The 10915-nt window shown below is 36.0% G+C and overlaps 1 protein-coding gene across 1 annotated transcript; it reads right to left on the minus strand.

Annotated features, from left to right (window-relative positions):
- LOC109223538 lies at nt 1778-9894 on the minus strand. The gene is made up of 2 exons (XM_019387903.1): nt 9343-9894; nt 1778-3621 (listed from the first exon to the last, which is right to left on the minus strand). Exon 2 carries the CDS (start codon nt 3618-3620, stop codon nt 2082-2084), a length of 1539 nt encoding a protein of 512 aa, XP_019243448.1. The 5' UTR covers nt 3621; nt 9343-9894; the 3' UTR covers nt 1778-2081.

Consider the following 10915-nt stretch of genomic DNA (forward strand, 5'->3'; position numbering starts at 1 on the left):
AATTCACTAGTATTTAATACATAGAAACAATCTTTAAAAGAAATCAGCGAGAACTTCTAAAGAGATCTCCTAAATGAAGAAAAGACCACAAAGGCACATTAGCAGTAGTAATTTGGCCAAAAAGAACATCTCTTTCCATTCACAAAACAAAAGGTGCATCTCAGGCAAAGCATCATGCAATCATGCTAGATAGGGGTGTACAAAGGAAACCGACAAACCGCACCAACCCGATAATCCGAGTCAAACCAAGAAAAAAACCCGACTATGGTTTGGTTTGATTTGGTTTGGTGTTGGAAAAAAAAACCCGACCATAATTGAAATTGTTTGGTTTTAACTAAAGAAAGTCAAACCGAAACCAAACCAACCCGGCATTACATATATAGAAAATTTAAATATATTTAATATATAAATATACTTATTGTGATGTAATTTATAAATATTTCTTAAAATTTTCCATACTTTTATCTTTTAAGGTATTATTTCAAGGTTGGACTTAGAACTTTTGAATGTTCCAATACATTTTATAGCCATTAATATTAGTAAATTAAATAATGCTAACAAAAGCCCAAATCAAAATCAAATCAATACTAATGCTAACAAAAGACATTCAATTCAATACTACGAACGAGAATGTATTGAATATCTATTTTTTGTTTTGCAATAATTTAGATAAAAATGCATAACCTATTTTTATTTTTTCTTTAGCGTTTAGTCATGTAATTAATATTCCCTTATTAGTCTACTTATTTTAGCATGACTTAGTACTTTTAGATTATGTTTATTTTTATTATGGAATTTTAATTAGCAATATTTATATTATATAATTTTATTGTTTTTATTGTTGAATATTTTAGGATAATGCCATGACACATCATTATTTTCTTGGAAAATACTTTATAAGTTGTATCTTACTAGGATTAAAGAAATATTTTGAGCATACGTTATAGTGTTTTGTTCTACGAAGATTTTACCGGAAAAAACCCGAAAAACCCGAAAACCCGAGAAAACCCGAGATTGAAAAATCCGAGTTTTATTGGTTTGGTTTGGTCTTTAGATTTAAAAACCCGACACAATTGGTTTGGTTTGGTAATTGTAAAATCCGAACCAACCCGGCCTATGTACACCCCTAATGCTAGATCACAAAAAAGGGACCACACTCCAAAGGGCGTGGTGTAAACAGTCTATCCTTTATCCTTAACTCATAACGTATAGACAATTTTACCATTACCCAAGGCTCTTCTTCCATTGAGAAAACAATGGTGGACAATTGCAACTTTACACAGCTTTCTGATATGAGAACGTTTCTCGGCCTCAATACACACAAATTCTAGCTTCAATAAAGCAGGCGAGAGAAGCCAAAGAATCCACAAGTAACTTGTAGTACTACGTTTATTACATCTTTTCTTCCCTGACTTCAATTAACTTGAATTTCGATACTATGAATAGCTGTATGTAACTTGGAATTTAAGGACAACAAAGATCATAGCATAAATAATACTCCCTCCGTTCCAGTTTATGTGAACCTATTTCCTTTTTGGTCCATTCCAAAAAAAATGATCCCTTTCTAAATTTGAAAACAATTTAACTTGAATTACCAATTTTAGTCTTAGTGAAAAGCTTTTATAACCATACAAATACTGTGGACTCCTTTTTGAGTTGTTTAGGACCACAAATTTCAAAAGTCTTCATTTTTTCTTAAATTCCGTGCTCAGTCAAACAGGTTCACATAAATTGAAACAGAGGGAGTACTACTTACTAACATTGATCTCGAAAAAAATAGAAAAAACAGCCAAAATAATATCTACATCTAAAGCAGGGGAAGGATAAAGCATGTGCCAGAAACATGTTCTGTCAAACTACAATATTAAGAAGGAAACATAATAAACCTAAGAAACTGAAACTGAAACTGAAACTGAAACTGACCAGACTTCCTTTGTACAACAGTTAAATCTAGAATAGGTAGTGCCAGAATAACTACGATATAAATTTTTAGAGTCCAGAGTAAAGCTGGCATGAAGACTAATAAGCAGCTCTCAGTTGTCCAGGTTTGGAGAACAATACATGGCGCTCTACACTTAAAACTATACTAATACGGCCTGATCATCCCTTCCTGGGTTTCTTTCTTCAGATGGAATCAATTCATGTTGTAATGCTTCAGATGGAAGCAATTCATTGTTCCTTAATGGTTCAGACGGAAGCAATTCATTGTTCTGCTCTGGTTCAGATGGAAGCTCATTGTTCTGTTCTGGTATAGACACAAGCAACTCAATTTTCTGTTCTGGCTCAGACATAAGCAATTCGCTGTTCTGTTCTGGTTCAGACGGAAGCAATTCATTGTTGCGTTCTGGTTCAGACATAAGGAAGTCGTTCTGTTCCGGTTCAGACGGAAGCAATTCATTGTTGCGTTCTGGTTCAGACATAAGCAAGTCGTTGTTCTGTTCCGGTTCAGATGGAAGCAAGTCATTCTTCTGTTCTGGTTCAGACATAAGCAACTCATTGTTCTGTTCTGGTTCAGAGGGAAGCAATTCCTTGTATGGTTCAGATACAAGGAATTCATTGTTCTGTTCGGATTCAGAGGGAAGCAATTCATTGTTCTGTTCTGGACTTCCTTTTGTCACATCAAAAGCTAATTGTATTGATCGCCATGCTTTGTGGTAACTAATGTTCAGCCCAAATCTCTTTCTCATTTCTTCCTTCACAAAATTTGGTGTCATCTCTGTTTCATATTCAGGTAGAAGCTCACGGATATAACCGGATATGACCCTTGATGTTGCGTGCCGTTGTTGGTCAGGCTGAAGCACATCAGCAGAGCAACTATGGTCTTCTACATACTTCGAAATCTTGAATAATGCAGAATCACGGACCCGTGAAGCATGCAAATACCAACTGCAATTGTCATCATAACACTTCAGGTAATACCTTTTTTTGGTCGATCTGACGGTCTTGAATTTGAAGTGGTATTTAATTGCACTATTTGTGAAACATTTCTTCAAACTTTCTTTGTTCTCAAAGAGCGATCCCACAGCTATTTCATCCAATGAAGCATTTCCTCCCAAAACCACTGTTGGCCAATCGTTTCTTTTACTCCTCGACCTTTTTCTTTTTTTTATTACTTTTCTGGGTAGGGACCTTTTTCTTAGTTTCATACCATGCGTTGATTGTTCCGTGTCCACAGATTTGTCTTTTGCCAGAGATTCAAACTCCGTTATTGGCTCAACCGGTATCAATGCCTCATCTCTGTCAATCTGCATTTCCTCGTGTTGTACAATATTGACTTCTTCAGTTTTTGAATACCTTGCTGACAAAGAGTTCCTTTCCGCCATATCAACAATGAAACGGGAAGTCTTGAAATTTGGATCATTTTTCAGCAAGTAGATGCAAGTAGTAACTTCCTCGTCGTTTGTCACTAGCATCCCTTTGCTTGTTTCTAGATTCGTGTCAAACCAAATAGTTGGTTGAACCTCACCCCTTTTCAGTTTTAGGACCTGAAAAATCTTTTCGACAAGATCTTCAAACGTTATTCCATCATTCACAAGAATTAATTTGATCTCATGATACAAATACTTGTTATCTGTAGTCCATTTTCCATTGTAAGCAATATAGATGCAAACCCTATCCATCCTGCATCAATTGAAACAAAGGCATTAGACATACATCTAAAGAATATGAATTATTCGGTGGCAAATTTGGCCGAGTGGGAACAAATTATCAATGCAGATATTCAAATCAGTATTATCTTTAGACCAGTGGTCTAAACTTTGAAAAACAAAAAAAATAAAGGCAGATATTCATATCAATAGGAACATAAATGCTCTGTGATCTTTGCAGTTTGCACGCCTTCAATGCTTATTGAAAGATAATAGAGAACATAGTGTGTGACAAAGAAGTGAAGAAAGTAAGAAAGGCAGACAAGTTTATCCTAGTGGGCTAAAGTTTCTGGAAAAGAAATTACGAAAGCATATATTAAAATCGGCAGTAACATTAGGTAGGATCTTTTTATTGATGAGAAAAAATTGTCAGGCATTAATTTTGTCGCAAGAGCATTGCAATGGATTCTTACTTCAGGTCCTGAGTTTGACCTTTTGGGTCTGTGCCTCACTGTTTACTTCAGATCATCAGCTACAAAGAAAGACGTGGACATGATGAACTTGCTGGTCTTATTTTCAACAAATTTTGTGCTAGAATTGAGGCATTTTTGCTGTTCTGCCTAATAAGTGGTAACAATTCAGATGTGGTTCAATAATTAGTACTCTACAAAGAAACTAGAAATGATTCTTAAGTAGTAATAACTTAGTTAAAATTGTTTTGTGATAACAACCCGGCCAATCGTTCTGTGTATTTGAGCTCCGATCCCCTATATGATGTTTCCGCCTGTGTGTTTGTGGTTTTGTGACTTGCGGGGTGGTGGGTTTGGCTTCAGGAAGGTTTGAGAGTGAATCGAACACTTAGTCTCATTTTGGAAGCTTAAATTGTAAGAGTTGACCAAGGTTTGACTTTTGAGTAGATGACCTCGGATTGGTATTTTGATGAGCCCAATAGGTTTGTATGATGATTTTGGACTTAGGCATGTGTTTCGAATGGATTTGGAGGTTCCTAGGGTGATTCGGCTCTATTTGCCGAAAGTTGGTAATTTATAGGTTTGGAGAGTTCATAGGTTTGGCCGGGGATTGACTTCGATGATATCGGAATCCGATTGTTGTTTTGGAACTCGGTATAGGTTTGTTATGTTATTTGGATCTTGTGTGCAAAATTTCGTTGGAATCTGGTTTGGTTAGGCTGGTTAGGCTTGAATTGGACACTTGGTTGCAAGTTGGAAGTTCATGAACTTAAGAAAAGGATTTTGATTGTTGATTCTTGGTTTTGATGTAGTTCACGGCGTTTCGAGTCCTTGAACAAGTTTGGATTAGGTATTAGAATTTGTTGGCATGATTGGACGGGTCCCGGGGGCTCGGGTGTGATTTCGGGTGGTTCAGACCATTTCCCCTCTTTTTACAACTGCTGGTTTTCCGGTGCAGGTTGCTTGCTTCTTCACGATTGCTGAGGGGGGCTCGCAATCGCGGAATGAGGGAGGCCGGCAGATGGTTTGTTCTTCGAGTTCGCGACTCGAGGAACACGTTCGCGTGGTGGTATGGGGGCAGGAAGAGGCGTATATATGATTTTATGAGAATGGGTGCACTACTCGTTTATTTGATTCTCTAAAATTTTGCCATGACAATAGCTTGACAAGTGAGCTACAATCAATATTATTATTACAAAAACATATCATTCCATTGATAAATATCCATGAATAGTTTTCCTAACTTGGAGAACAATATCATACCATCATTATTTATAGTTACAATACTTAGCTTTATATAGTAAAACTAAACGACTATTCAAAAAGAGAATGAAAAAGAAGAAAGAGGAAACTTGAAATTGAAAAAATTAAACTAAGACTTTGCTTCTTAAGAGTTCTAAACTTAGATATTGAATCAAAAAAGAATGAGTAAAAAAGAATGGGGTGGAAAAAAAAACAGAAAAACAAAAATTTAATCAAAAGATAGGTAAAAGATCAAACCAAAAAGAGAAGAACAAAGGGGAAAAATAAACGGAAACGAAAGAAAGGGCATAGAATTAAAATTGAAACCAAAAAAAAAAAAAGATCAGGTATACAAAACTACAAAAAAAAAAAATTAGAAAAATGGCTTTCATAATTGAAAGATAGGGCGTGGATTCGATCCCTAGACCTAGAGGGCAAAGGGACGGTATGGAGTGGTGCATGGGTTCACGTGCCCCAAACCCCTACACACATGGATCCGCCCCTAGGGCAGGTGATCCGCCTTCGCGTGCTTGAGGTCTCGTTCGCGGATTGCCTTTGCGTTCGCGGGCGAAGGACCCCGTTTGCATAGGCACAGCTGGGCGGACGTCGCGTTCGCGAGAAAGAACAGCAGCTTGGGGGGGTTGGCCTTCCGGATAGCGAAAGGTGTATCGCGATCGTGATGCACGTCACTGGGCAGAAAATTTAAGTTGTTATTTCCGGACATTTACCCACATTTTCATATTTTGAACTCTAGACTTTGAGAGTGGGAGATTTTGAAGAGCAAATTCACTACACCGCCGGAGGAAATCAATTTTCACTTGGATTTAGCATACATCTTAATTCCCCGTCGATTTCTACGCCTAAAACATAGATTGTTAAAAGCAAGATTTGAGGTTTTTGTCTACAACTTAAGGGTGTATTTTGGACATTTGAAGGACGATTTGGACTCGGTTTTGGAGTCTAATTACATATTTGGACTCGTAGGGTTATGGATAGTCGGGATCTACCCCTTGACTCGGATTTTGACTATGTGGGCCCGGATTTGACTTTTGTTGACTTTTGGGAATTTGTTTAAAAAATTCAAATTTTATTGTTTAGAATTGCTTCCTATGGATTTGTTGTATTTGACTAGATTCGACTTGTTCGGAGGTTGATTTGAGAGAGAAGACTATTTTGAAAGGTTGAAGACTACCGGGTGTAGGTAAGACTCTTGGCTAACCTTGTTAAGAGGGAAACCTCTAGGATTTGATTCGATTGCTATGTGTTTAAGATATTGGGGATAGTGTATATATGGGGTGGCGAGCTGCACTTACCAAGTTTACATCATGACCGGGATAGAATTGGGATACTTTATGCCTTGTTTTGATTATGTGCTCATTTTGATTCATGATTTGATTGGCTTAGATGACAATGCTCGCTCTGTTATTCATGTTAGAGATCATGCCTAAGTTTATGATTATTTATGAAAGCATGGGAACTTATTCTTGATGTGTTGAATTGCTTGAATCATTCGAGTGCCATAGAAATTACATGGTCACATATCCGTATGATTTTTTCACGTTTACGAGATAAAATACCTATTAATTTAATAGCTCAGTATTAGCTAGTAACTATTTAAAAATAATTAGTTATCATGTTATTGTATGGTGAATTATATGTCGCTTTATTAAGTTGTTGAAACTTAAAAATAAATGATGCTAGAGAATCATATTTAAATTGTGAATTATGTTTTTATATAAATTCTCTTTTAAATAAAAAGCATATTAAAGTATTTTATTTTTATAAAAAAATCAAATTATAATGCCAAAATTCTTTCAAGATTCAATACTCCTTAAGAGATACGTATAAGATTTCATATCGAATACATTACTTTTAATGTTTGAGTTGTAACGACGTTACAACTAATTTGCATATAATGATATATGTCGTACTTTTCATATTATTCATAGTTGAATTATAATTCATAAATATTTTAAATAGATTGTTTTTGTGGTTTTAATGTAATTTTTATATTTATTTTTTATTCTATACTATCTTAAAATCCTTAAAATTTATAAAATTTAAAGATCCATGGGACTTACGCCCCATATCTCAGGGCTTACGCCTCGCCTCGTCAAAGGTAAAACGCCTCGCCTCGCCTCACACCCCTGCCTTTCAAAACAGTGTATCTATCTACGCCCTCTGTTATGTGAGCCTGTTTGACCGGGCACAGAGTTAAAGAAAAAACGAAGATTTTTGGAATTTGTGGTCCTAGACAAGTCAAAAAGGGGCCCAGAGTATTTGTGTGGTTATAAAAACTTCTCATTAAGGGTAGAATTGTAAGTTTAAGCTAAATTGTTACCAAATTTAGAAATTGATCATTCTTTTTGGAACGGACCAAAAAGGATATCACACCTCCTTTTTCCCGACCAGGGCATAAGGGAGTTTTTTCGATTTAAGTGACATTAATCAAAATGGGATTATTTTGTTCAATTTAAAAGGGAATAATTTCATGGCGTCCCAAGTCACCGGTTTATTTTAAATCACAACTCGAGAAAGTTTGACTCCATTTAAAGTATGCGAAACCAGAAGACCGGGTAAGGAATTCTGTTAACCCGGGAGAAGTGTTAGGCATTGCCAGGTTCTGTGATTTTAGCATGGTCGCTTTAATCATACCTGGCTTAATTATATTGTTTAATTACGTGCTTTAGAACCTATGTGCATTTTTATCATTTACCGCTTTTAATTATGGCGTTTATGGTTTTAATCTTTGAAACGGACTACAAGTGTTATTTGGGGACGCTAAAATCATGTCACTCGTACATGTACACAATTAGTCACACTTTATTAATTTTAAGATTGTTTGGCTGAAGTTGCGCGAACGCATACCTCGATTAATTTTGAAAATTGTAACTATGTCACGCGAACGTGTACACAATCACGAAAATAAGTTAAAACGCGCCTAAAAGCATTTCTACGAGTGTTCATTTTTTAAATCATACTCGTGTCACGCAAACGTGTACACAATTAATAACACTTCAATATTATTAAGATTATTTGCCAAAGTTGCACGAACACATACTTTGCCTTTAGCTTGAAATATCATAATTATGTCAAGCGAACGCGTACGTAATCATGATAATTGATCTTAATAATACGCGCCTAAAGCAAACTGCGATGTTAATAAGAATTATTTTCCTAAGGTTTGAGATTGTTTGTGAAAGTCTAAAGTTATGGAATTTACTGTGAAAAGAACAAGGTGGATTAATTATGGAAAGATGAGCTAGTTTATGAATTTTATCATTATGGGTCTCGCAGAATTTCATTATTTTATCCTAATAACTTCTTAAAACCCATACATCATATACAATAATGTCCAGAGAACAACTTGATTCTTTCTGTTGCTAAATTACCAAGCAACATCGAATAGAACCCAACACTTAAAGTCCAAAATTACTTTTAAAGTTGCTATTAGTACCATTCCATTAGACAATCTTTCCTATTTGCTTTTCATTAAACCAAACTTAAATCTAATGGCCAACTCAAATACATTACTGCTTCAATGAAACTCAAACTGTGGCGGTCATGTTTTCAATTTCAAAACTTGATGACACTTGAAATCATATACACAATTAACATGTCTAAGCACTAAAAAAACAAATAACAGAGTAAACAAAACTAACAAAAGAGAGAAAAGAAATCACAGTTTGAACGCCACTTTTTCCACTTTAAAATGTCCATTTCAGAATGTTATCTCACAAACTAAATAGAAAGAACGGAGAAAACTTTAAGTCCCAATGCTTTACCAATTTGTTTTAAGGCCAACTATAGATATGTAGCTCCATAATATTTTTTTACTCAGGTAAAACGCACCAGACATTCAGCAACAAGTTTGAAGCGATTCAACTTAAATCTTCAGATTTAAACATTTAACAAAGAAATTAAATGAAGAAGATCTAGTAGCCAATCACAATGAATACACCAAAATTAGACATGGATTCAGCAAACTATTTAGGCCTTCATTCATATACAGTTGAGAATTACAGAGGAAATTATTAACATACCTAACAGCAGGAACAAAAAGGCGGCAGAATAAGACCAGTAAAGGTTAAAGCTCCTAAGCACAGCTACAGCGGCATGAAAATAACCGAAATACAGCAGCTCTTCAACTCGGACCAGCTTCGAAGTCTCAGAAATTATGCAGCAGCAGAATGAAATCCAAAACCAGCTTTAAATCTTCCTTTTCATCGTTTTCTTTTCTTTCTTTTTTTTGATTTTTCGCAGTTCTTTTTTTTTAGATCTGAAATTCGGTATTTTGAAATCCGGATGTTTCTGTCTGTGAAGGTGAGAGAAGAATGAAGAAGGAGAGGGGGAAGGTCTGTTTGGAGAGGATGGTGGGGCGGCTGGCTCTAATTAGTTTTTTCGCCGGTTTACGGCGAAGCTCACCGGCGACGGAGGTTTCACGGCTGGTTTTGGCCAGCTTTCATGGTGATTGACGAAGAAGATGAAAGCAGAAAGGGGAGGGTCCGGCGGCGGCTTTTTGGGTGTATTAGAAAGGGGAGGGTCTTCGATGGAGAAGATGAAGATCAGAGAAGAAGCGGCGGCCCCAGCTAGGGTTTTTGAAGGGAGGGGATCTGATATTTTTAAGGGAAAGGGGGCTTCAGTTGCAAACCGTCGGATCAAAATGATCCTACGGCTGTGATTAACAATTAACAAAACGGTGACGTTTTGAGTGAAGGGAGGGGCTGGACCGGATTTTGGTCTGGGCTGGGGCAGGTATTGAAGAAATTGGGCCATTGTAATCTTTGGCCCAATTTTGAACCAGACTAAACCAACTCTTTAATTCCTTTTCTCTTTTTATTTTTTTTATTTTAAAATCTAATTAACTTAATTAAAGTCCTAAATTAATCTAATTTGTAAATTAAACTAATTATCTATTTGTACTATTTACATAATTAGTCAATCTTAAATCAACAAAAGAAAATTACTAATTTTAACACTAAGAGCTAAAAAAAATAAAAATGAACAATTTTTGTGATTTTTCTTTTAATAATACAATCAAACTATGAAATTGGATGCTAAATGCAATTAAGACCTACCAATGCTATATAATGAAGATTTAGACATTTTTTGTTATTTTTTATGATTTTAAAATGCTAAAAATGCATGAAAGTATGTAACTAAATACAAATAATTACCAAATATTCTTAAAAAATCTTAAAAACAAATAAGAAAATCTATTTATTGATTTTGTGGGAGTATTTTTGGTAAGGCAAAAATTTCATGCTCACAAAGGAAATAGGTTCACGTAAACTGGAACAAATGGGCTAAGTGGGCCGGGACCGGCAGGACCGCTAGATGTGGGCTTGGGCCGGGACCGGCAGGACCGCTAGATGTGGGCTTGGACCGGTCTCGTGGGCCGATTCTTGCCTAAGAACCGTTAGGATCGGGCCCATTTGACCCGCCAAGGGACCGGGACCGGATCGGGACCGGACTAGTCCCTTGGCGGGTCAAACGGGCCCAACGGTAATTTTTAAAATAAAATAAAAAAACTAGTCGTTTGTCTATTTAGAATGAGAGCTGTTTGACTTTAAAAAATAGTCGTTGGCTATTTAGAAAATAATTATTTAAACCCCC

The sequence above is a fragment of the Nicotiana attenuata genome, chromosome 3 (genome assembly GCF_001879085.1).
Source record: "Nicotiana attenuata strain UT chromosome 3, NIATTr2, whole genome shotgun sequence".
Taxonomy (NCBI): Eukaryota; Viridiplantae; Streptophyta; class Magnoliopsida; order Solanales; family Solanaceae; genus Nicotiana; species Nicotiana attenuata.